This window comes from Camelus bactrianus, chromosome 12 (genome assembly GCF_048773025.1).
Source record: "Camelus bactrianus isolate YW-2024 breed Bactrian camel chromosome 12, ASM4877302v1, whole genome shotgun sequence".
NCBI classification, from domain to species: domain Eukaryota; kingdom Metazoa; phylum Chordata; class Mammalia; order Artiodactyla; family Camelidae; genus Camelus; species Camelus bactrianus.
The window spans coordinates 61,801,516-61,827,260 of NC_133550.1; the positions used below are offsets into that span (position 1 = coordinate 61,801,516).

General features: G+C 56.5%; 1 protein-coding gene across 2 annotated transcripts; it reads right to left on the reverse strand.

Moving 5' to 3' along the window:
• Positions 1-2,278: 2,278 nt before the first annotated feature.
• KCNJ4 (potassium inwardly rectifying channel subfamily J member 4) lies at positions 2,279-25,745 on the reverse strand. 2 transcript variants are annotated; one of them, XM_074375552.1, is made up of 3 exons: positions 25,210-25,745; positions 15,217-15,303; positions 2,279-4,423 (listed from the first exon to the last, which is right to left on the reverse strand). In XM_074375552.1, exon 3 carries the CDS (start codon positions 4,382-4,384, stop codon positions 3,050-3,052), a length of 1,335 nt encoding a protein of 444 aa, XP_074231653.1. In that variant the 5' UTR covers positions 4,385-4,423; positions 15,217-15,303; positions 25,210-25,745; the 3' UTR covers positions 2,279-3,049. The 2 variants fall into 2 exon arrangements, with proteins under 2 accessions (XP_074231653.1, XP_010958609.1); XM_010960307.3 differs by lacking the exon at positions 15,217-15,303.

The following is a 25,745-nucleotide window of genomic DNA, read 5'->3' on the forward strand; positions in this document are numbered from 1 at the left end:
GCGCCCCCTACCCGCTGTGCCCTCCACTCTGACACCCCAGGAAGTCCTCACTGAAGGGCCCTTGTCAAAACTTGCCTGTCCTGCGTCCCCCACAATCGCAGGTAAACAGAGACAGGCCCTCCTCAAGGAGCCATTGTCACAAGCATCTGAGCAAGTGGCAAACTGGGGACAATAGGGGGTTGTGAGGAAACTTGAAGTGCCCCCACATCACTTTGGATGGGAGGCCCTCTTAGGGTGGACCCCACAGGTACCCCTTTCCCCTCTTGCCCTCATGGGTGGAGGGCTGGGCAGCCTCTAAGGGGTGTTCCCGGTCACAGGTGCTGAGTCCAAGGATGCCTGAGTCTGAGGTCCTCTGCGGTTACTGCTGGCTGCCCAGGGGGCCAGTGCATCACTGAGATGAAGCAGGCAGGAAAGCATGAGATCTCCCGAGGTCCTCCCTGGGGCCCGCAGGGCTGGATGGAGGGACATCCACTGGCGTGGGCGGTGAGACCCTGGGGTGCTCCCACCTGACAGAAGGGCACCAGGGGCGTGGGCAGGACAGCAGTGGCACTTTTGTCTTGTTGAGTGGTCCCTGTGGGCCCTTGGAGGCCCCCAAAGGTCACAGTGCACTCTGGCAAATCTGGGTGGGGGCAAAGGAGGAAAAGAGTCAGCCCCTGGCCCCCTCACCTAGCCTCTGCCTCAGGGATGGGAGTGAAGGGGAAGCCGGCTCCTGGGCCTCTGACAGTCCTCACCCGGCTTCACCGCCCTTTAGTTCTCGGGCCATCCGTTTCCTCTCTGAGACCAAATCCTTGTCCCACCTGCCCTGAAAGATGTTATGCAAATAAAAGACATTGTGATGAGTTGTAGGGATTTGGATCCCTTTCTCCAGGTTCTCCTGTTAAACTGCTAAAAATGTGGATTTACCCACATGGCCAAATGTTGCCAGTGCTGATGAGATGTGGTCATTCATAAAGCAGCCATCAGCGCTTCACAGCAGGGGAACTTGCCTGCTGTTCTCTGTGGCTCCTGAGATAGCTGGCACCTTGACATAGAAGATTCCTGGGAACAGGGGGGTGCCCTCTGCTTCCTTGTACCCTGGGTACACGGTGGCAGATACAATAGACTTAGAGCTGGAAGTACCCCTCAAACTCCAAGGTTCTGCCTAGACTCCCAAGGATGGCCACAATTTCCCCTGCCATGTACACCCTTTGCAGTGGGACTTGACCATTCTCCCAGGAGGTTGCATCTAATTGCCTGCCCTTTGAATCACGACCTAGATAGACCAGCAGAATGCAACAGAAGTAATGTTAAACGAGTGCAAGATTAGGCTCAAGAGACCTTGCAGCTTCTGCCTTCCCCCTCGTAGGCTGCTGCCCCAAGACACCATGAAGGAATCCGCGCAGCCTACTGGAGGAGGAGAGGCCCCTGGAGGATCACTGAGTCCCCTCCCCTGGGCCAACAGCAAGCCCCACATGTGAGTGAGGCCTTCTCGGACCTTAGGGCCTGGCTGGTGTTCTTCCTGAGCAGGGCTGGAGTGAGCCCAAAGAAACCAGACAAGGAACCACCCAGCCCACTCACAGAACCTTATAAAGAACAAACCATGTGGTCTAAGTTTAGTGTGGTTGTTACACAGCACAGGCTAACTGAAGCCCAGAGAAGGGAAGGGACTTACCCAAGGTCCCACACCGAGCCAGAGACCAAGTCTATGACCAGGTTTCCCAGCTGCTCCCTAGAACCCTTCCCACCACAGTGTCCTACAGCCAAGTTCATCAGCCCAGCCCAGTGTGTGTGTGTAGGGGGCGGTGTGTAAACCAAGTGGGCCCTTCCCACTTCTCCCTGAGTTATAAAGCATTGGCTGACATCCACACAGGGCTCTCCTGCCCCTCATCCCTTAGGAAGGAGATATGGTTCATCCCATTCTACAGATAATAAAACTGAGGCCAAGAGCTGATGGGCAGCTTGCTGACAGCCACACAGGTAGTTAATAGCAAAGCTCTGACTCAAACCCAATCAAACCTCATGCTCACTTAGGAGCCTTCTCATTGGCTCCCAGGAAAGAAACTAGCAGGTGATAAATTTCCCTCCAAGGGTCAGTCTCTCAGAAAAGGGCACACACACACACACATACACAACACACACACTAATACCACATACACACACACTCCATACACACTTATATACAATACACACATACATACCACACACACACACATCATGTTGCGCTCAATCTCTCCCTTTCTCTCTACCACTTTCCCTCTATCTTTTCTTCCCAACCTTCCATCTTCAACCAGCCTACCCCTAATGGACCATATACTTTATTAAAAATATATAGTTACAAACTCCATTGTCAACCTGAGCTGGGCCTGGGGGCCCAGAGGGACCACAGGGAGGGAGGGCCTTCATCCTGCTCCTTGGGGTCCCACTTCTGCACCCAAAACCAACACTATCCAGGGGCAAAGACAGCTGGCTCTGAGGGCCTCAAGAGACCAGCCAGCTGGGCCAGGGAAGGGGTTGGGCTTGACAGGTGGGGAGGGAGAGGGGTGCACAGAGAGGGACTGCACCTCCTTGTCCTGCAGGTACAAATGGCAGAAGGTGGATCTGGTGCGTCCATCTCTCCATTTATAGATATTTACAAAAGAAAGTTATGAGCAACAGACCACAGTCATGCAAAAGAAACGCACCCCCCTCCCACCCTCCCAAGCAACCACCAGCCCACCCCAGAACCCCAAGATGCCCACCCCCCAGCAGTCCAGCCGCCTTCCCCGAGGTTCTGCAAAGGGGGAACGTCCTCAAAGGGTCGGTGGGAAGAGGGTGGTGGGTCTATGGTTCCTGAGCCGCCAGTGGGTAGATGCTGGGGAACCCAGGCTGATCAGACCGAGGGTAACCTGGACCTTTCCAGGCCTGGGTTCTGGTGTGAGTAGGAAGGGGTTCTCCAGTCTTTGAAACCCCCATCTCCCTCCAGAAGGTCCACGGAGTCAGGATGAGCTCTGTCCTGAGTGTGGAGGGGGTGTCCTGGCATCCCACCCCCCGCAGAGGCTCTTGTGGGGAAGTGATGGGAGGGGCCTGGAGGTCAGATGGCGGACTCCCTGCGGTAGGAGATGTTGTCCAGCGGGAGGGTGGCTTGCATGCGCTCCAGATCCAGGTGGCTGCCAAACTCCAGCATCCGGATGATGCCCGCCTCTTCCTTAGAGCCTGCCTCCAGGCCCAGGCCGGCAGCCACGGCTGCAGCGGCTGCAGCCTCCTCCTCCATCTCCTCTTCCTCCTGGCTCATGAGGGCCAGCTCATTCTCATAGCAGAAGGCACTGGGCGGGGGTGGCGGGGCAGGCAGCACGGTGATCTTGCTCTCCTGCAGCTCTCGGGCCGAGCAGCAGGGAGTGCCGGCCACCTCGTAGGTCTTGTGGAAGCGTGAGTAGTCCACCTTATAGTGGCTCTTCTCCTCGAAGACCACGGGCTCGAAGCGGTGGCCCCACAGGATCTCGCTGGCCAGGTAGGAGCTGCGGGCCTGAGTGGTCATGGCAGTGGCCTCCACCATGCCCTCCAGGATGACCACAATCTCAAAGTCCTCCGACTCCAGCTCCTCCTTGCCCATGCCGTAGAGCGGGCTGTCCTCGTCGATCTCGTGGACGATGATAATGGGAGACACCAGGAAGATGCGGTCCAGGCCGATGTCGTAGCCCACGTTGAGGTCCCGCTGGTCCAGCGGCAGGTACTCGCCCTCCTGCGTCATGTAGGGCTTGATGAGCTGGGCCCGCACATGGGCCTCCACGATGTGGCTCTTGCGCAGGTTGCCCACACGCCACATCAGGCAGAGCTTGCCGTCACGAACCGAGATGACCGCATGGTGGCTGAACAGCAGCGTCTGCGCCCGCTTCTTGGGCCGCGCCATCTTGGCCATGATGGTGCCGATCATGAAGGAGTCAATGACACAGCCCACGATGGACTGGACCACCACGGCGATGACCGCCAGTGGGCACTCCTCCGTCACGCACCGGAACCCATAGCCAATGGTCGTCTGCGTCTCCACTGAGAATAGGAAGGCGCCCAGGAAGCCGTTCACATGCATGATGCAGGGCTTAGGGGCCACCGGCACCGCCCCACCACCTCCCACTGGGGCCCCGGCCGTGGCCCCCCCTGGGTTGGCCTCCAGGTCACCATGGAAGAAGGCGATGCACCAGAAGAGGAGGCCAAAAAAGAGCCAGGAGATGAGGAAGGCCGCGGAAAAGATCATGAGCATGTAGCGCCAGCGCGTGTCCACGCAGGTGGTGAAGATGTCCGCCATGTAGCGCTGTGACTTGTTGCTCAGGTTGGCGAAATAGACGTTGCATTGGCCGTTCTTCTTGACAAAGCGATTGCGGCGTTTCCGCCGGGGCACGTGGGCCTGCCCGTTGCGGCTGTGCCCGTGCATGTCCTGAAGCCGGCGTGGTCGCCTGAGAAGACGCAGGGCCTGGGGGAACGAAGCCAGACATATGAGACGCTGGGGAGGGAGTGGCTGCCATGGAGGGTGGCTCTCTGAGGGCCCAAGAACCCAGGCTCAGGGGCAGCAAGACCCCCACCCAAAGACGCTCAGAAGAGGAAGGGCCTGGACTAGGACCCAAGGCTTCCTCCACTCCATGGGCAGAATGTTAAGGTGGCTCTGATGACAGAGAGGGAGTGTTGGGGGCTGAGCTGGTGCCAGCCCAGCTCTGGGATTAGGGTTTGTGGAACCAGAAGCTGAGGCCACCAGAATCCAGGTCCTAATCCCAGCCCCTCACACTGCCCACCTCCCCTGCCGCCACCAAACCTCCTTTGCCCACTGTCCTGGGAACATCCAGATGCCCAGCTTGGAATCACCCTCCCACCATTTGTCCCACTTGCCTTGAGCAGGGGGAGCTGTGAATGCTCTGGTCCCTGCTTACCTCCCTGGGTTCGGCCTCTGAACTCTTGGGCCTCTAGGGGACCGGACATTCTCCTGTGCTGTCCAATTTGGCAGCCACTGGCCACCTGTAGCTCTTATATTTAATTAAAATTAAATAAAATGTTAACTTCAGTTCCCCAGTTGCCCTAGCCACATTTCAAGTGCTCAGTAGCCACATGTGGCTAATGGCTACCATACTGGACAGAGCAGATATAGGACATTCCCATCATTGCAGAAAGTTCTATTGGGCAGTGCTGGGACCCAAGGCCCCACCTCAGTTTCTGTCCTGTCCCCAAACTTGTTGGGAGCAGTGGTGGGTAAAGACTTCAGAGTGGTGTTCAAGACATAGGTAAGGGGAGCCCTGAGCCTTGGCTCCCGTGTAGGCATCCCTATTTCCGTATGTCAGCTGAGGGAACAGGGGCTCAGAGAAGTGATCTGTCCAAGGCCACACAGCTGGTACATGGGTCCAAATCCAGGTGTGTCTAACTCTTCAGCTCCCAGGTGCTGTCAATATGGATGAGTTCGCGGTGTGGAGACCTGGAGCGGGGGAGGCAGACACACCCATGACCTAGCTGTGAAACCGAGGACAACTCATTTCACTTCTCTGAGCCTCAGTTCTCTCATCTTTAAAATGGGGGTTACAGCACTACCTCCCAGGACCCAAGGAGATAGTAGGTGCTTGGTTAAGTTGCCCTCCTGCCTTCCTTCCTGCTTCCTGGGTGCAGGAGGAAGCTTGGGAGAGGAAGGATTCGCCTGTCAGCGTCCCCAGCTATTTCAGCGGAGGCGGCCCCTCACCCTACCGGGTGGCGGGCATCCCAGCTGGGCCCATGCAGGGCAGACCCTCTCTCCACCCCTCCCTTCCACTGGGGCCCAAGGAGAGAGATGGTGCTGCCAGGGGCCCCCGCGGCTGGCGGGGCCAAACCCGGGCCCGGGCTCCTAGTAACGTTTTGGCCCAGAATTATATAAGACTGGAAGTTTCTATTTTCTCTTCTATTCTTCTTCTTGATCTAATTGTGCATCTGTGGCAATGTTTATACACTTCCCCGGTTCAGGACAACTCGGTTGCCGCAGCAACCGGTGTGCGCCAACGCTGTAATTTAGAGATCAACAGCTTCAGAGCCTGCCTCTTCCCCGGAGAGACTCCCTCTCTCAGCCCAGGGAGAGTGGGCCCTGCCCCCACCTCCTCCCCCGCCGTCACCCCACCCCAACTCTGGGTTCTTCTCCCTTCCCCCCTTAAGAGGAGCTCCCTGGGTCCCACAGTCCTGGATTGAAGTCCCAGACCCACCATGTAACCTGGGTAAGTTACTTGGCTGCATTGAACCACAGTTTCCTCATCTGGAAAATGGGACCAAGGAGACCTATCAGTCTGAAGACCTAACCAGTAATGCGGGTGTGCAGTGCTGGCCCTTAAGAAGTCATAATTTTAGCTGGGAGTCCCAGACTCTCTCTGCCACCTCCCCTAGAGTCCTAACAACCAGGGCCACAGGCCTGAGAGGATTGGGGGTCAGGTGTACCTTCTAGGCTGTAAATAGCTTTCAGGGAGGTCTTCCTTGGCTAAGTATGTCCCTCTCTGCTCTGTCCCACCATCTCAAATGAGCCAGAAGGAAGGGTTTCAAGATCACTGATTTCAAGACCGTCATTTTACATTTGAGGCCAAGGAAGCTCAGAACTCAGATGAACTTGCTAAGGGTCCCAGAGCAGGCAGGGTGGGCCAGCCTGAGACAGTCTCCTCACTCCCACTCCTGGAAGAAGGGCAAGGGGCTCCTGGGAAGAGGAGCTTCCTCCCTGGAGGGGGTTGGGGTAGGGTTTGGGGTGAGGGAAGAGAGGGCACCAGCCCAGCCCGGGCAGACCCTGGACCCATCGGCCTCAGGTTTGCAGGGGAGAGGCAGAGGGGACAGCATGTGGCGACCTGGGCCTTTGGTGGATGAGGACAGTGAGAACCAGAGAGGGTAAGGGTCCTGCCCAAGGCCAAATACAAGCCCAGGGTGCTCCAGGCCGTCGTTCTCTCCCCTGCGGGGCTGGCCCTGACCTGGGGGGCTCACCTGGTGCTGCAGGAGGGGGTTCTTCCCAGGACTCCCTCCACCAGCACTGCTCACTGCTTCGCGTTTCTGAGTGGAAGTGACAGGAGTCTCAGCCGAGCCCCAGGACGAGGCTCTGCACGTCCCCCCACCCCCTACACTCTCAGCCTCCACTGCAGTACTGACCCCCCAGCCCTTCCATCACCCAGTGCCCCATCCTCAGCAGTTTCCACATCTCAGGCCAGTGAGGGCACAGCTCATCTCCCAGCCCCGCGCCTCCTCTCCCGGTCACAGCAGCCAGCCATGTCCTGAGCCCCTGCCCAGCCTTGTGCCAACACTATGCCAGTTAGCTCAGGCGGTGCTCACTCAGAAATGTCCGCTCCTGGGCAGTGGAAAGCTGCCCCCAGGCACAGGTGCTTGCCCAGTCCCGTCACCCTCCACCATGGGAGCCCAGGTGCAGGGCATCCCCCTGAAGACCCCCCGCTGGTGAGAGCCCAGCCCCTCATCCTGTCCGCAGCGACTGCTCAAATACACCAACACCCTGTCACAGCCCAGGCCTGACCACAAAGTGATGTGTACGAAGCTTGGTGTGTGCTCGCAGGCCATGACTGCCAGGAGATGGCTAGATTTTCTTTCCCTTGTTTGTCACATGGGGCTTCCTGGCGAAGGCCCAGGGGAAAACTATGAAAGAGAAGGGGACACAGATCATGGGAGGCAACAGGCACTGACAACTGGGTACCATCCTCCTCTGAATACAGGTGTTTCATTAAGAGACAGAGTGTCCGGTCGTTCAGGTGCCCGTCTCATGTCTGTAATTAAGCGTACTGTTCTAGCAGGCAGGAAGCTGGTCTAATCCTCTTGCACCAAATGTTCCCTGTAAACAAATGCTGGAGGACACAGTTTCTAAGGTGGGGACCCTGGAGACCGGGCCCTCTGGCTGCCTTGCTGGGTGACCTCAGGACAAATCCCTCCCCTTCCCAGACTGGGCGCTTCCCCAGTCACTGTCCTCTGTTCTAGGAGTACATCCTGCGACTCCTTTCGTGGCAAATGTTCTTTCTTTTTGGGAAATGATGGGGATGGGAGATGTTGGCTGCTTTTGAAAATGTAATGTCCTTTCTTGACAAAGTGGAGAACTGACAATGTTGTGCGAGTTACCAGCTTTTTTTTTTTTCCACTGTGCTGTGAACATCTGGATTTTGGACAACTAGGGAAACTGAGGCTGAAAGCAGGGCCGTAGCACATGAGCCAGCAGCTGGCAAAGGACACCTAGGCCTTGGGGAGATGGTGAAGGGGACCAGCAGTGCTGTCAGCTGGCCGGCACCATCACTATCCTGCCCCTTCCTGAGGAGTTCAGGAGGGTTGGACCCTGCCTGCCGGGGGCCCAGAGAGGCAGGAGGACCACCCTGCTCCCGGGTCCTCTTAGGTTTTCCCTATGACTTTATGATACCAAATGCCCCTCCTTGCCCACAACTCCCTTTGTTAAAAAAAAAAAAAAAAAATCGATAAAGTGTCAGCAGCCCCAGCAGGTTCCAGGAGCCTGGGCAGGCATCTGCTGGTGTGTCTCAAAGGCCCTCTGGCCCCAGACAGCAGCAGTGGGTCCTGAGCCCCCGGTGGGCAGGCCCCACACTGAGCCCCTAGACAGCAGGGTGGGGGGCAGAAGCCCACCATAGGGAGCACTTAGCCCCCCTGCAGGCCTTTAAGCATCCCATGGATGTTGGGTGGAACAGCAGGGCAGGTGAAGTGACTTGCCCGAGGTCACACAGCTCAGCCATGGGGCCCAGCTGAACCCATCATCCCTCTCAGTGGCCGCCCTCAGAGAACGAGCACTTTGGGAGTGCCAGCTTTGTGCCAGGCACTGCCTGGCCTCTCTTGCTGAGGCCTCACTGCAACTCCTTGTTAATTTAACAAGTATTTATTGAGCACCTAACACAGCAACAGCAGGGTTATTATTTCCCATCCCAGCTGAAGAACAGCAGGCTGGGGGTGGGGGAGTAGGAATGAGGGTGGGTTCACAGAGCAGACATAGCAAAACCGGGATTCTGACTCAACCTGCTGCTCCAGGTCCTGGCTCACCCTGGTCCCCAGCCTCTGGTCTCGGACTCCCTTCACCTCCCACGATGCCTTGCTTAACCTGGATCCCCTCGTGCCTTTCCCCAGCCCCCCAGGCTCAGCCGGAGGCCCCACTGTTCTCCAAAGCCTTCTGTGGCTGCACTGCCAGCTGCCAGTCCTGCCTCCTCAGGGCCCCTTGGCCCTCAGTGTCTGCACCACTTCGATTCTTTTTAACTTTATGCAAGTAATGTGCTGGTTAAACTCTCACGTTTGGAGTGGCAAGACCTGGCTCTCAGGCTCAGCTCTGTCAACCTCCTGGCATGTCCTCTGTGGACCTCAGTTTCCTCATCTGGAAAGTGGAGATGATGGTAACAGTCCCTACTTCCTCAAGACGCTGCTGAAGCGAACGTGATAACCACTTAGAATAGAGACACCAGCTGTGGGTTCAACAAAGCACTGCAGGTAGAACCCAGAGAATGAAATGATGATGATGATGGAGGTGACGACGTAAGAACACTGTCCTGGGGGACAGGAGAACCAGCTTCAAGTCCTGGCTTCACCACTAACTGCTCCAGCCAGGGGCTCCTTCTCTCCATCTGCAAAACGGGGGACCTTAATTGCCCCCTGGGGGAGAGCTGGGACGATGTGGCGAAACAAGGGCCCAGCACAGAGTCAGAAATAAGGCAAGTGGTCCAGTGGGTGTTCCTGAGTTTGATCAGCCCCAGCTGACCCTGAGCCCCTCCTGGGCCTGGAGGGAGGGAGCACCCACAGGGCAGTGGGGCGGGGCAGAGCCAAGGAGGGGGAAGATTTCCCTGGGGGAGTGGAAGGAATTAACACCACTGTCCCAGTTCCCAGCCCAGGGAGGAGCACCGGGCCTGCCCCCTGCTCAGCTCTGACTGCTGCCCCTCAGGCCTGGACTACCTGGTCTGGGTCAGGGGTCCTCTTATCTTAAGCACACAGGGATTTCCAGGGTCGGGAGGAAGGGCTCAAGCACAGACAGCTGAGCTACGCTTCTCAAAGAGTAAGAGGCAGCTGAGGCTGGTCGGGGGTGTCCCCTCCTGCCCACAGCCCTTCGCAAGTCCCTGTCCTGCTTCTCAGACCCTGGGAGGTCTACCTTCTCTTGATGCATCTCAAGAGCCCACATCTTCCCTTCCTAGTGCACTGGCTCTGATACTGGATTCTCTGTACCACTTTCGGCCTGTGTGACCTTGGGCAAGTTATCTAACCTCTCTGGTTCCTGTGTACCTTATCCTTAGGTGGCGCTAATAGTGTCCCTTACCTCATAAGATTGTAATGAGGAATAAACAGATTGTGTACATCATGTGCCCAACACACGGTAAGTGGCTGATAAGTGGTATGAATCACTCCCAAGGCTGAACAGCCCTTCCCATGATCTCCTCCCCTGAATGTCAGATGTCATGCCCCAGAGCGCACCCTGGCACCCATCACGGCCCAGTCCAACTTGTCTTCCAACACCAGCACTAGGGAGCAAGTGAGTAAGAGCAGTGGCCTCAGACTCTCACAGGGCTGGACTGGAAGCGGGCTCAGTCTCACCTGGCTCAACCGGATCCTTAACCTCCCTGAAGGCCTCAGTGTCTTCATTTGCAAAGGAATATAGTAACGCCTACCTTGCAGGGTGGTCGCGAGAGCCAGATGCAGATTGTCAATTGTCGTAAAAGTGCAGGCCACACAGTGGGTGCTCAGTACACTCTGATCCTCCCCTACACCTTCTTCTGTACCCTGAAATCCCACTGTACATGTGGCCCCTCCCCCACCGGCCGACGGTGTGACATTGCAAAATCCACGCAGAGCGTTTAGTACGCTCTTGCTCTGTGCCGGCACTGTTCTGAGTGCTTTACGCTGATCAATTCCTGCCATCCTCACCATGACCTCAGAGGAAGTTTCCATTATCATCCCTACTTTAGAGGTAAGAAAAGCAAGGCACAGAGAGGTTCAGCAACTTGCCCAAGGTCACACAGCTCGTAAGTAGTAAAGCCGGGATTTGGAACGAAGCAGTTGATGCCAGAGCACATTCATTAGACACTCTGCTCTCCTGCCTAGGAAAACACTATCACATCGAAAGTTTCTTCCACTTAGAAAACAGTTACCACGCCCTCCTATGTGTCAGGTTCTGTCCCGTCAGTCCTACTGGGAAAGGAGAAACTGGGTCATAGGGCAAGTTGGAGCCAGGATCTGGGTCCCTGATTTCAGGTCCAGCCAGAGCCTAGACACACAGGTGGCTCTGGGCTCCAGAGGGCCTCTGAGCGGCATGGGGGTGAACTGGCTCATTCCTCCAGCTCTGCACCCCAACCTGTCCCTCCCAACCACTCAGCCAGCCAGTGAACAGGTTTAGAAAGCAAATTCCCCGGAATGTCCAGACCAGTCTTCCAGTCATGGCCAAATGGCAGGAGCTGATGGCTGGTAAGCCCAAGGGCCCCTGCTCCAACCTGCAGGTATGCCCTTTGCTGCTCTGCTGACGCCTGGCCCCTGCCCTGATCGATGGAGAGCTCCCTGCCCACAGAGGAGCCCCTTTTAGTGCCCAGACAGTCCCACCAAAGAGGCCCCCCTTCCCAAACACCTTTGCCCTCTTCCGTACAGGAATTTGAAGGCAAGAGCAGATCCCCGAAGGCTTCTCGTTTCCAGAACAACCTCACCTCCCTCACTGGTGGTGGAATTCAATCCCCCACTGCCTTGCTGTGGCTTCTAGGGACCTGCTCTGTTGTGTGCTCTTCACCTAAAGCCGCTCACTCGGTCACTATCACAAACTTGCTGCGGATCAGGCACCGGCTGTGGACTCACCCAGCTTCTGCATCAGCTGGGGAGAGGCACTGAACACATAAGCATTTGAATAGCGGCAGCCATAAATCATGGTAAGCTGCTGGAAGGAAAGGTACAGCGTGATATGAGAGAGAAGACTAGGGGCTCTAGTTTGATGGGGGTCCCCAAAGACCTCTTTGAGAAAATTACATTTAAACTGAGACCTGAGTAGTAAGTGGGAGCCAAGACAATCAGGAGAATTGTGTGCCTGGGTGAAAGGTGGGTGTAGAACATTCCAGAAAGAGTTCAGTGTGTTGAGAATCTGCAGCAAGGCCAGATGGCAGGAATGAAGTGAGCAAGAGGGAGAGTTGCCCAGGACGGAGCCCCAGAGGTTGGGGGTGGGAAGGGCTGTGGATTCCATCCTCGTAGCTGTGGGAGACAGGCAGGTGGTCGGGTTTTGCCTGGTTTGATATTTTTTAGTTCTCACATGCAATCTTTAAGGTAAAAAGGAATAAACAATAATATAATAAACCCTTGTGTATCCATCACCAGGCTTCAGAAATAAAACATCCCCAATATGGCCCCAGTGGCACACCTGCCCCTGTCTGGCCTCAGAGGCCTCTGCTGTCCGGGCGTGGGACACACACTGGGATGAGCTGCATTAGGACACTGTGTGGGGCACAGCGGAAGTTGGAAGCTGGTGAGAAGGTTACTGGTGCTACCCAGGCAGGTGACGGTGCTGGCTTGGAGCTGCCAGGGTGATGCCAGTGTTGCTTGAGAGAAGTAAACAGATTCAGGGCATATTTTAGACAAAGAACCCCCAGAGTGTGATGGTGAATAGGGCGGGAAGTTGGGAAGAGGGGTGTCAGGAATAGGTCATCGTGAGGCCCTGAACCGGGAGCAGGTTTAAAGAACGACAGTTCCTAGTGTGCGGTGGCCTAGGCACATCCACATAGAGAAGCCCATGGCAGGTCAGCTCCCGAGATCTGGGCAGAGTCAGACTCATGAGATCCTGCCCGCCTGGACGATGTAAGCTGAGTGAGAGCAGCTGGGGTGGCCCGGGCAAGAATGCTGGATAGAGGAGAAGAGGGCCTCAGGCCCAGCCCCAATCGTCCCCTGTCCATGGAGAATCTGGCACCGCAGACGGAGGCAGAGGAGCAACAGGACAGTGGGCCCCTGGAGCCCGGAGAAGAGGGCGCTCTAACAGAGCTGCCCAGTTGGCCCTGACCAGCCCAGCCCACCTGGCCAGCAGCCCCACCTCCCTTCTCTTCTTGGATGCCTCCAACCCTGGCCAAAAAGGGTGCAGATTCCTCATTGGCAGAGGAGAATGCGAGGGGCTGGGCAGCCTTCTAGGGGTGGGTCTGCGGGGGGCCAGGGGGCAAGAGCAGAGGTGATTTCAGCACAGCCCACGACTGCCTTTCCCATCCCAGCACTCCAGCCAAGAACGAGAGTGGAGATCATTGCCAGACACCCCGTCCCCCTGCCCCTGCCACCACTGCCTCGTCCTTGACCTCTCAGCAAACAAGACTCCAGGAGTGGGGCTGCTGGCCTGGAGGACGTTCTCCCAGGGCTTTGGGGCATGGGGGCTGATGCCTTTCCTTCACACAGGATTCCCTGGATTCTCTGCTGGGCCCACAGACCAAACCTAAAGAAGAGGTGTAGGGAGCGGGAGTGGGCAAGGGGAGTCTGAGCCAATGGCCCGGCTCATTCCCTCCCTTGTTCCAGAGGTAATTCAACAGAGGCATCAGAGAGCCGCAAGATTGCCTGTGACACTTGTATGGGCTGCTGGGACCTGGGCTTGCAGACAGTCATGCATGTAAGGAGCTAAGCGCCCCGTTTGCCCAGCCCAGCCTGGAAGGAGCCTGACACCCATCCATGATGGTTCACCACGCAGCCAAAAAAAGGAGGGGGAGCCCGGTAAGGAGTGGTATGGGTCTTCAAGATGTGTTTTTAAGTGAAAAAAGGCAACAGTGATGAACACTCAGTATAGTATCTACCAGTTGTGTAAAAAAGGAGAGAAAAGAAATTTATAGATACACATATTTGCTTGTCTGTGCTTGTCTATGGATGGAGACCCAGGAAACTGGTGACAATGGCTGCCTCCGGGGAGGGGAAGCAGGTGGCTGGGGAAGGGGTGGGAGGAAGAATTCTCACTGTATTCCCGTTTGTGTCTTTTTAATTTTAGAACCATATGAATGTATTACCTACAAAAAAAAAGTCACATAGAAAATTTTAAAATTAGTGTATACATATGTGTATTTTTCTAAGAAGGGTCATAGGATTCATAAGGTCCTCAAAAGAAACTGTGATCCCAGAAAGCCTGGGAACACTTCACTGAGGTGCTGAGCGGCCCTGGAAAAATATCTTAGCTTCTCTGAATTGCTTCCATAAAATGGGGAGGAATAACACCCACTTCATAGGCATGTTGCAAAGATGAACAGGGACAGTGGAGGGTCAGGGATTATAAACTGTAAAGTGCAAAAACCCTTCTTAAAGGGGATGACTTACCCTCACCTCCCGTTCTCCCCGTAGCCCCCTCCAGGGCTCCTCTGAGCCCATGGTCCTCCCAGCAGTTCTGATGGAGGCCGCTGGCTCTCTCTTGCCTCCCTCCTCCAGCCTCCAAGCCTCGGGGCCCCTCTCCCAGTTTCCCTTCTCCCAGCCTCTATATGTAGAACCACGCAGTGCCCAGGCTCAGCCTTAACTTAAAATACCACCTGGCCCCCTCGCCCTCCTGAGACAAGAAGAATCTTCCTCCAGTGTCTGCTGGACATCTAATAGGCATCGCAAGCCCAGCATAGCCAAGACAGAAGGATCGCCACCCCGCCCTCCCTTCCCCACCTCAGTCTGGGACCCCCCGGCGGACCGCTCAGGCCTAACACCTGAGAATCCAAGAGTTGGGAGGCCCCAACCCAATGGTCATACTCATGGTATAATAACTAACATTTAGTGTTGACTCTGGGCCACACCCCTGGCCACTTCTTTGACCCGCATGACATCTTGGAGGTGAGTGCTGTTACTTTCGTCCCCACGGGGGGTTCAGGGGCTTCCCAAGCAGGTGAACCAGGGGACTGAGACCTGGACGCTGGCCCCACGCCCAGTCCTTCCAGCCTGCAGAGCCCTCCCTGCTGCAAGCCACATCACTACCGCACAACTCCAGTGTCCCCCCTACATCTCCCTGCCTCCATTCTCCATGCAGTCCCATCTCCATGTAGGCTGAGGACCCACGTCGCTCGTCGCTTGTTGGCGTGGAGGGCTACAGCTTCCCAGGGCGCCATCCCGCCCTCTCTGACCTAACCCTCTCCACTTGCACCGTGATCCCCAACCATGCGGGCCTTTCTTCTTGTCCCGCTGGATCTTTACATGGGCCACCCCTTCTGGATGAAATCTTCCAAGACCCCATTGCTCACACCTTCCTACCATTCAGGTCTTGATTCAAAGGCTGCCTCCTCCCAGAGGCCCCCCAGACAGTCTCCTGTATCTCCTCACAGCATTTATCCCATCCAAACCGATTTCACTCACAGTTTCCTTCAGTGCAGGGACCTCGACTCTCTGCTTCACGCCTGAACCCCAGTGCCCGGCACACGCAGACGCTTAAACATCCGGTGACTGACAAAGAAACAGGATAATTTCAGCCTGTCATAATTCCCGTGAAGGACCTGAGCAGGGTGATGTGACAGAACGTGACCAAGGAGGAGCTATTTTTGTCCCCCGAGTCAGGGAGAACCTCTCAGTGGAGGTGGCCTCCGAGCAGAGACCAGAAGGAGACCTTCTGTGGCGCTGGAGTGTGGCAGGATGTCTGGGGCCCCAGGCCTTGGCCTCACACTCCCACAGAGCACCGGCTTCTCTGCAGGGGTCCCCCAGGCATCCTGGCTACACGCCCAGGCTCCTAGGCCCATAAGAGAAGCTCCAAGGACAGGAGCAGGGAGTGCTGGGGCGGGCCATGTGCAGGGCCAGCAGGAGAGGGTGCCACAGAGAGGCCTCAGAGGGGCCGGAGACAGCAGGAGGGACGAACGTTCGGCCACTCCTGCCCTGACACTCCTGCATCCACAGTTGTGAGGGACTGTCGCGATCAGAATGCCTACTATGCACAGGCAAAGAGCTACGTGCTTACCCACCATCTCTCACCATCTGCCAGCTGGCTCCTAGGACCAGAGACTCTCAGATTCCATTCATTCATTCATTCATTCATTCATTCATCACCCTAAACGTGTGCTGAGCTGGAATGGCAGCTGCCCTCCTGCCTGGTGTGACTCCAACACAGTACAGTGTCTTCCCTCGGAGGGCACTCTCCAAATCACTATGGAATGAATGAACATTATCTGAGTACCTACTGTGTGCCGGGAGAAGAGGAATGAGTAAGACAACCTGCTTTGTTGAGCTCCACGTGTAAGTATGTGAGGACAGGAGGAAAGGGTCCTCATGGCCACAGGGCTTGGAGAGAAGGTTGCCCAGGAAGATGTGGGCCAAGCTGGACGCCCCAAGATGAAGCAGGCCTGGGCCAGGGCTGGGCTGGGCAAAGAAGCGGGACCTAAGCCCTGGGGGTGACCGGGACGCTCGGGGGCCTGGAGCCACGTGGGCTGCTGGGCAAGGCAAGGGAGGCCTGAGGACAGAGGGGTAGCATCTGCAGTTCTCAGCACTTAGATTCTTAGGAACCAAGCATCCTGGAAAAAAGGAATCTGGACACTCAAGCTTTTCTTATTGGCGCCTCCAGGATTTCTACACACAGTAGTTCTCAAACTTTCTGACCAAAACCCAGAGTAAAAACAAACATATTGTACATTGCTACTCATTATATAATACAGTACATACACTTTAAAAGCTGAAACAAAAGTGTCACCAAATAATGCTTATCCTCATTATGTACAAGTGCTTGAAATTTTCTTTTCTATTTTATTTAAAAAAATAAGTAGTGGACTCACTATCTCAATTTCACAACCACTAATGGGTCAGGATCTGCCTGCAAGTTGAAAAATCACTGACCTTCGAGTGCTTAGGAGCTGTGAACGGGTTGAGATGGGATCTAGGGCTTAGCCTGAAGTGAAAGTGACCATGCTTGGATCATGGGCTTTTGCGGGGGCATGACTGTGGGGAGAGTTGTTGGAAGTCATAAGGGAATATTTGGAACCGTCTGTTAGACCGTTAGGGTCACAAGACCTCCACACTGTGGTCCAAACAACAGGGACTCTGGGTTCTGGGTCCAATTCCTTCCCCTGGTCCTGTGTCAGAACCCACTGCTGTCCCCCAACAGATGCCATTCAGCAATTGTTTGCATACCTCCCAGGACAGGGAGCTCACCCCCTCCTCAGGCAGCTCTCTAAGGTATGAGGAGTGAGGCTCTGCTGTGCTATTAATGCAGCTAGTGACTGTTAACTCCATCCCCTGGCTGCCTGTCTGTCCTCTCTGTCTCCTGGCCTGTCATCTGAGGTCCCCGGGCCAGCTCCAGCATGAGGCCATGGCCTGCTCTCTGCCCCACTCAGTTCCCTCTCCTCCTTGTTGCCTGGCTCCTGCCCCATGTCTGGGGGGTGGCCCTGGAGCCTAGCCAGAGAGAGGCTCTTTCCAAGGTCAGGTGGCTTCAGGATCTGCAGCTGCACAGCCTGGCGCTGGTGCTCAGCCAGCCCTGCCTCCACCCAAGTGGGTCTGGAGGGCTCAGCAGAGAGGTCAGGTGCTGACACTCAACATAGCCAGAGAAGCAGTGTCTGAAGGTGATGGCTGGGGACCTGGAAGTCTGCCAAGAGTAGCCACTGAGTGGTTTGGACACACAGCAGCTCATGTCAACAACAGGCCACGTTACACTCAGAAGCTCACAAGATCTGCCCAGCAACCCACAGGTGCAGGGGAACAAGCGCATCCCTACAGGTCAGGGGTGGGAGGCTCAGAGAAGTGAAAAGGCTGCCCAAGGCCACATAGCCACTCCGGGTGGAGTTGGACTTGAACCCAGATTTTCTGTTTCCCACCCACAGGCCTCAGCTGGGACTACTGAGGCCAGAGAAGAGAAGCCTTAGGAGAACAAGGAGGAGCTGGCCACCCCCTGGTTGGGGAACAAGCTAGATTCCTCAGGCCCCAGAGTGCAGAGCTAAGGCCAAAATGGAAAGCAGGTATCAATTAACAGAAACTCCTAGACACAGTGGGCTAGCCCAGGAGATGGTGGCCTCCCCCTTGAAAGGGTTGCGGGGGGGGGGGGCTCTGATGTCCATGTGTCAGAATGACTGCAGCGCCTTCTGCCGCCACCTCTCATCCACATCACCCCTCTAGCTCTGCCACCTCCCCTCTAGTACTGCCTCCCAGAGATCCCGAATTGCTGACCCCCATTCCATCTGTCCTCCAGGCTGCATGGCACCTTAACTTTCCCAGGGCAGGAGGCCTGGAGTTCCCAGGCCTACAGTGGGAGAGGAAAGCCTCCTACAGGGAGTTTGGGGTGGGAGTTGGGAGAGAAGGTGCAGGGTGGGGTTGGGAAGAGACTTTGCTGGGGCATCCCAGAAGCCAGAAAGTAAAACTTGGTGCCAATTCTGCCACCAAGGAGAGGCTGGGCAAACTCTACCCCCAGACCTCAATCTCCCCACCCATAAAATGGGATCAGCCCCTCACAGTGCACGTACCCCACTCCTCCCTGGCCCAGCTAAGGTCCCCTCCCATCCTTGCAGGCCAGGTGAAGCTGGGGTGGCTCTGAGAAGAGATAGGAAACAAAAGTAAAAAGGCACATCTCCCATCATCACAGGTTGTCCTTAGTTCACAGAGGAGCAAAGACAGATTCCCAGGGGGACCGGGACCTGGTTAATATCACTTGGGATAAGTGAGTGGCTAAGTTGGGATCCAATCCCAGGCCTGCCTGAAGCAAGTAAACTTCCTTATTCAGCTGCATCCACTGTGACGAGGGGCTGTTGCCCCCACCCCTCTCTCCAAGCTAGGGGTTTTTCCCAGGAGAGGGGGTGCAGAGATCAGCTCTTCCCCCCACAGGCACAATAAATGTCTGAGAGAGACAGAGGGTGTCTGGCGGGGTGGGGGGAGGCAGAGGAATCAGGAGGAGCCCTGGGCTCTGGTCCAGTCCCAGCTTTATCACCACTGCTGCGTGACCTTGGGCAAATCATTGTGGTCTCTGGGCTCAGTTGTTCCATCTCCCAGCAGATTGCTAGCGAAAAAGCAGGCATAGGAGTATACCAGGAATGCAGGGTAAACGTAGGGAGAGTGGCCTCTATCGTCCCAGGCTGAGGGGGGTGTTTCTGCCCAACTGCGCCTAAGCTCCACTGCATCTCCACTCTGCCCTCCTGGGCGCCCCCCACTGGACCCACCTGAGCAGGCTGAAACCCAAGCTGCTGGCTGGTAGGTCATCATGACAACGCCAATGCTCTACACAGCTCCAGCTGGGGTCTGGAACACCAAGGACCACTTTGCTTGGTAGTCCCTCTCCTTGACCTGCCAATGCCCCTCATGGGCACCTCACCTTCCCCTGCTGAGAGGCCATATTTTCTGGCTGCTAGCAGTTGGGCTGGTCAATGACTGGCCATGTGGCCTCAGGCCAAAGTGGGGGAACTGGCTCAGGGAGAGAAAGAGGACCCCTGGGCTGGATGAGATACACACTCCCTCCTTCAGGAGGCCAAATGGAGGGTCCCAGAATAGCTGGAACGCGGTGCATTCCCAGCAGAACAAACAATATATGGCTCCTTCTACCAGTCCGATCTTAGGCAAGCTCTTTCTTTTCACTGAGACTCAGTTTTCTCATCTGAAAAGTGGGAGTGATGGGGCTCACAGGGTGGCAGGGAGGATGAGTGAGATCATGAATACATAGCCCAGTGCAGAGCCTGGCACATAGGACCTTGTCCCCTTCCTGCAGCAGGACCTGCCAAGAAAACCTCTTTGTCACCCCAGCCACCAATCAATAGCACCATCTATCTGAGCAGCTCGCGTGCATGAGTGTGTGAGTGAGCGGGTATGAAAGTGTGTGGTGTGAGTGCGTGAGAAAAAATGTGTGTGACAGTGGGCCAGAGAGTGTACATTCGAAGGCGAGTGTGTGTTGGGAAAAGCTGAGGCAGGCGGATGCAAGAGCAGGGGGCGTGGGGGCCACACCCCAGCGTTCCTCCCACTCATTTGTCTGGCCTATGTGTCCTGAAAAGAAATAGTGGTCTTGGAACCAGGCAAAACCCATCGGTTCTAATTGAGTCCAGTCACTTTCATTTGTTCCCAGTCAGCCACTCCCTCTTGCTGAACCTCAGTTTCCCCTTCTGTAGAGAACCACCGAAGCCCCAAGTCAGATTCCACACAGGGAACCAGATGGCGGGCTGCAGGGCCGAACTGGCCCAGGCCTTTGGAAATGGGGGGCCAAGACCCAGAGCAAGCTGGAGCTCGAGCTTCCCCTGCCCCCCAATCCCGGCTGCACCCCACCCACCACCCCGTCAGCCCGTCAGCCCATCAGCCCTGTGTGCGCGCCTGCAGGAGCGCGCGTGTGTGACTCAAGGTCTATTCATAGCTGAGCTCCACCAGCTGCAGCGTCACAAGCAGAGGGGCCTCAGCCCATATTATTATTTCAATTACCATCTGAATTAAAAGTTTGAGCAGCGATCAGCCCACGTAGTGAGGAGAAGAGGGAGCAGGAGAAAAATAAAGATGAAAAGGAGAAGAAGGGCTGCACCCGGAGATCCCCCCACACCCCAAGGAGGGCTGAGTCGCTGAGGAGGCTTAAAGGTTATGCCAGCCCCCAGGATTCCTGCCCGCCCCTCGCCCAGGGCCCAGGGTCCTCCTGGGAATGGGAGGAGCACTTTGAGATCACAGCCGAGCGGCAGCTACTTTGTGGGAATAGATCGTTGAGTCCAGGTTCTTGGTCACATGTATGGGCGTACCAACCTCAGAGAGGGTGAGGAACTGACCTAAGGTCACACAGGGAGCCATACCTAAGGCTGCTGGCTCCAAGACCCTCTCTTGCCAGACAGGTCCCACCTACAGTTTCTCTTGACCTCACAGGCTGTATGACACTGACATCTGTGGGTGGCCCTGGGACAGGACCAGGGAAGACAGAGGTGGAGCTGCTATCCCTGCTGGTTTCTCTTCCTGCTCCCTTCTCCCAGCTCCCAAGGCTGACTCTCCTACCCACAGCCCTAGTCTAGAACCAAACTCTGCTGTCTGCCAAACCACCCAGCAGTCTGCACCCCAAACCCAGACTCTAAACTCTACCATCAGCCTAAAGGCCCCTCCTTGCTCACTGGTGCAGGGAACAGAGCCCTGGCCCAAATCTAACTCTCTGATCACCTTTGGGCAAGCCATTCTTTGTTTCTGAGCCTCAGTCTTCCCCCTTGTAAAATGAGTTTTCCTCTTGGGTGCCTGTCTATTTCTATGTCTTCAGAATGGAGCCCCCAGAGGATCTCTGAGGGGGTGTCATGCTGTGGGGGCGACACACCATCTCCTGCCAAGCCCCAGTCCAGGGGAGGGACGTTTTCCACTCTTTCCTCCAGGAAGTCCCAGGGACAGCCCCGGAGGATCAGACTGGCCCGGACTCAAATCCAGGCTCCTCCACTTCCTGCTGTGTGACCTTGGAAAAATCACAGAGACTCTCTGAGCCGTGGCTCCCCCATCTGTAACACAGGGACCTTAATTTGACACTGTGGGGTGGCAGGGAAGATTAAATGAGAAAGGTTTACAAAAGCTCCTTGCCCAGTGCCTCGCCTGACAACAACATGCATTTCCTTGCTGGGAAGCGGGTGAGTGATGGGTGCTGCTCCCAGCTCCTCCAGGGGGCTATCAAAGACTACTGAGATTTTGGAGGTGGGGCTGTCATTCAACCTCATCCATAAAGCAGGAGTCATCGGGTCAGTATCCCTGGTAGGCTCTCATCTGGTTCTGCTTGAATAGCTCTGGGAATGAGGATCTCACTATTTCACAAAATATCCACAGATGCTCCCCATCCTTCTCCACCTCCAGGTCCAGGAATCTTCTAGACAGGGCTGTCATCTTCCGTCTTAACCCCAAATCCAGCTGATCCCTGACTGGGACTGCCTGAAACTGGCTTTAAAATGAGCCTGAAAGAGAGTTCTTCAAGTAGACCAAATGAGGGATGGGACTAATGGGCAGGGGTGGTGGGGCTGGAGCAGCCAGGGAGCAGGAAGAAAGAAGGGAGGGGGCCAAAATGAGAACTGGGCCCTCGAAGCTCTTGGGTCCCATCCGGGCTGTCCAGAGTCTTCCACAGCGGGTATGTGTATCTGCCTGTCTCTCTGACCACTTCTAGGCAGGGCTGGGAGCCAGGAGCCCTGGGTTCAGACCCAGCTTTGCTTCCTCCACCCTCAAACCATCACTGTGACCTTGGGGAGGGTCCACTTCCCTCTCTGGGCCCTGGTTTCCACTTTCATAAAATAAAGGCATCAAACTAGTGATTTAAGTGCCAAGCCTTCCGTCTGAATTGAAACACTGTCCTGCCAATGGCTGGATTGGCCTGCCCCTACCTCCAGCCCAGGGTGCTGAGAGCCATGGGGTCCCTGAGTGTCCAGTTTCGGGCCTGAGACCCTGTCTCTTCCCCTGTCCTCCTTTCATGTCTAGTGCCTCTTTCATATCTAGTGTTTTTGAGGATTCTATCACTCCCATTTTACAGGTGAAGAGGTGGAGGCATAAGGAGGTAAAGTCATTTGCTCAAGGTCATAGCCATTCAAAATTCAGGACTCCTCCTCTGTGCCCAGGAGAGCAGCAGGACTCAAGGGCATCTTTTTTCAGGAGAGTCACCAAGATCTTGAATGGCCAACTGTTCTCTACAGATGTAGACTCTGCACCGGGTAGGGGTGAGAGGGGTGCTGCCCAAGGTCACACGGCAAAGCAATGACAGACTGAGGTTCTGCACCCAAACTCCCTGCCTCCCAGGCCCCACCTAGCCAGGGGGACAGCAACATGGTCTGACCTCCTGCTCTGCCCTGGGATCTCCAAGATTAGAGCCCTTCTTCTGCCTCTAGGCTCTGCTTGGCTGCTTCCGGAAGCCCCCAACACCTAGGACTGAGGGGGAAGAGTGAGCAGGAAGACAGGGAAGAAAGTTGAGGGTTGGCCGCTTGTCCCCCAGCCCCCTGGCCCTCCCTCCCCTTCTCTCCTCGTGCAGGGGGAGCGGCGGTGATGTAATGCACTCGGCTTTGGTCCCGGTGCCAATCTCAGAAGAGAGACGACAGATTGCGTGAGCCAAATTTGGCATCCTAGGGGGAGAGGCATGAAAAGTGGAGATGTGGAGGAGAGGAGCGAGGAGCCTGGGGAGGTGCGGGAGAAGGCCCCCTGCCCAGCAGACCCCGAGATGCCTGCCTCCTGCGACTCCAGCCTCCACCTCCTCCCTAGCCCACCTGGCCTTGGGGCCTCCCCGTCTCACTCCGAGAGGCGAGCCTCACTGCTCTCCGGACCCTCCAGGCCTGGTGCTGCCAGTCCTGCCCCCCCAACACACCGCTCCAGCTCCATTTCCCACCGCTGCTAGTCTCCTGGTTACCATGTTGCTGGTTGTCATGTCGCTTACATGTCCTCGTGACTCAGTGGTCCCCGCAGAGGGGCCCCCTCCTCCTCACACCCCCCTCAGCACACGCCCCCGCCTCCCCCAGATCCACATTAAGAACCAGCCCGCCCTGTAAGCCTACACTGTTCCTCCTCCCCTTCCTTCTTAGATCCTAAGCTAAGAAATCTTTTCACGGCATCTCCTAGAGCTATTTCATTCTCTGTTCGCAAATGTCTGTTAAGAACCTACTATGCTCCAGGCTTGTGTGAGCTGTTTTCAGAGACCTGGCATAGACTGTAAATCACTCGGCAACCCAATGAAGCTGGTACCCACTCTCCAGTTGAAGAAACTGAGGCTCAGAGAGGTCAAGCCAATTGCCCAAGGTCACGCAGCAGAAATTCAAGGCCAGCACTGGTCTGTTCCCGGTCACGCCTGTGCTTTATATGGGAGAGGAGCTTCCCTCTCAAGGGTAACCCAAAGGTTCCTGAGGAATAGCTCCCAAGCCCCAGATCCCCGCTCCAATTCTGGACACTCTTCTTGGTCAGCCATCTATTCAGGCCATATTCCCCTCTCCCCGTTAGCTTTTCATGTTCCCAAAGGTAAAATGAGTCCTTACTCCCATCTGCTCAGCATTATCCCCAGCTTTGAACAGCCCTCAGCTCACTTGAGCCCAGGGCCCCCTTTGGAGGTCAGTGGGACAGGGAGTGGTGTCCTCATTCCACAGATACGGATGTTGAGGGTGAGGGAAGAGAGTGACTTGCCCACTGTGCTGGTTCTTCAGCTAACTGAGCTGATTTCTAGGATCCTGAATGGAGGATATACAAGGCCCACTGGCCAGTGTGGAAAACCCCAGAAAGAGCCCCTCCTCCCAGTGGAGAACAGAGTAGAATGTTCTAGGTTCAGCCCTCCAGACTCTGATTTGGCTATGGTGCAGCTCAGTGGTCAACAGCCTTTGCCCTGGCCATGTTGCACCTCAGCCTGTATCCCACCACCCTCTTCTGCCTTTTATTCCCCTCACCCCATGTCAAGTCAGGACCACAATTTGGCTCTTAGGCCCCTAAAGTCCTGCCCACAGCTCCCAAAAGTCCCAAAGCCCTGGAGGTCACAAGACTGGATGTGGAGGAGTAGCAGAATAGACATTTTACATGCATGCATGCATGCACATTTTACACATTCTCTCTCTCTCTCACACACACACACACACAGAGGGATCTGGCTTCTCTCTGGACCTTGCACGCGTGACCCTCATGCCTTCCTCCTTCAGCTCCCCATTCCCTCAACCTGCTTCTCGATCCTACTGCTCTTGACGCCCTCACCTGCTAACTTAGCCAGGCCCCCCTCCACCTGTCCCTCCACCACCCTCCTGCCTGCCATCTCCCTGCATCCTCTCCCTGTCCTGGAGCCTGGGCTGGGGGCAGAAGTGAGGGAGATGCTGGTTGGGGGACATTGGGCACCGGAAGGGCTGCAGTGAAGTTTCCTTACTCTGGGGCTCATTCAGACCTCTCTTTCCTTGGGGTTCTCCGTTTGCGGAGGGAAAAGCAGTCTTGTCTCTCTCCACAGCCAGTCTTCACCCCTGTGAGACATGAACTGCCTCATTCACTGGATCCCTGTACACCCACCCTAGGTTCTTGGGACCCAAAGTAGGTGCTCAAAACATGGGAAGTGGGGTTTTGTTCTGCCAGGGCCATTTGCAAACAGGCTGCAGTTGGGGACGTGGAAAGGAGATACCCCCCAACCTTTGCCACAAGTCACCTGCCTTATTGAAACTCCTCCAACCCGGTGTGACAGTTGGGGGTGGGTGGAGGCAGGGAAAGGTCATGGCCGGGGCAGGAGGTCAAGGCCCCTTCCACTCACCTCTACCTGCCTTCCTGTCAGAAACCCAGACCACGCCGCTCACCAGCCCCCGGGGGGAGTCGCCTGACCGCGCTGGGCGCGCGCTGGGCAGCCGGAACCCCGGTCACGGATACGGTGGTGAGCGGGTGGGGCCCGAGTCGCCAGGCCCAGGGACACACAGACACGCACGCGGCCGAACCGACGGACGGACAGCGCCAGTGGCGAGCGCAGGCCGGGCTTACCGCGGGACAGAGGGTCCGACAAGTCTCCGGGAGGCGGCGGGCGGGCGCTACATCCCACGGCGCAGTCGGGCGGGCGGCGTCCCAGGCGCGGAGAGGGAAGTCCTGGCGCCCCTTCCCCGCAAACTCTGCGAGACCCCGCCCCCCCTCCCCGGCTGCCTGTGGGTCTGTCCGTCTGTCCCCGGGTCTCCTGGTCTCCAGGCCGTCCCGCGCCGCTCCCCGCGGGCCGCCCAACTTTCAGCGCTGCCCCGCGCCGCGCCCTCGGCGCCGCCTCGGCGTCAGCATCGTCGGGCCCCGGGCCGGGGCTCAGAGCGCGGGGGTCCGGGGACCCATGGCGCTCGTGCCCCCAGCCCCCGCCGCAGGCGCCTTCCCTCCGCCGCCCCCACTGTTCTCTCGCTGTCACTTCGCACTGCCCCCCGCCCTGCGCTCCGCTCCCTGCCCCGCTGCGCTTGCCTCTGGCCCCGAGACCTCGGCGGCCGGCCGGCACGGGCTCTTCCACCACCTCCCCCTTTGGGCCCCCGGGTCTCTGCCTCTCCGGG

What these genes read in the sequence shown, in the direction of transcription:
- KCNJ4 (XM_010960307.3), bottom strand. Translation starts at nt 4,384, where the DNA reads ATGCACGGGCACAGCCGCAACGGGCAGGCCCACGTGCCCCGGCGGAAA.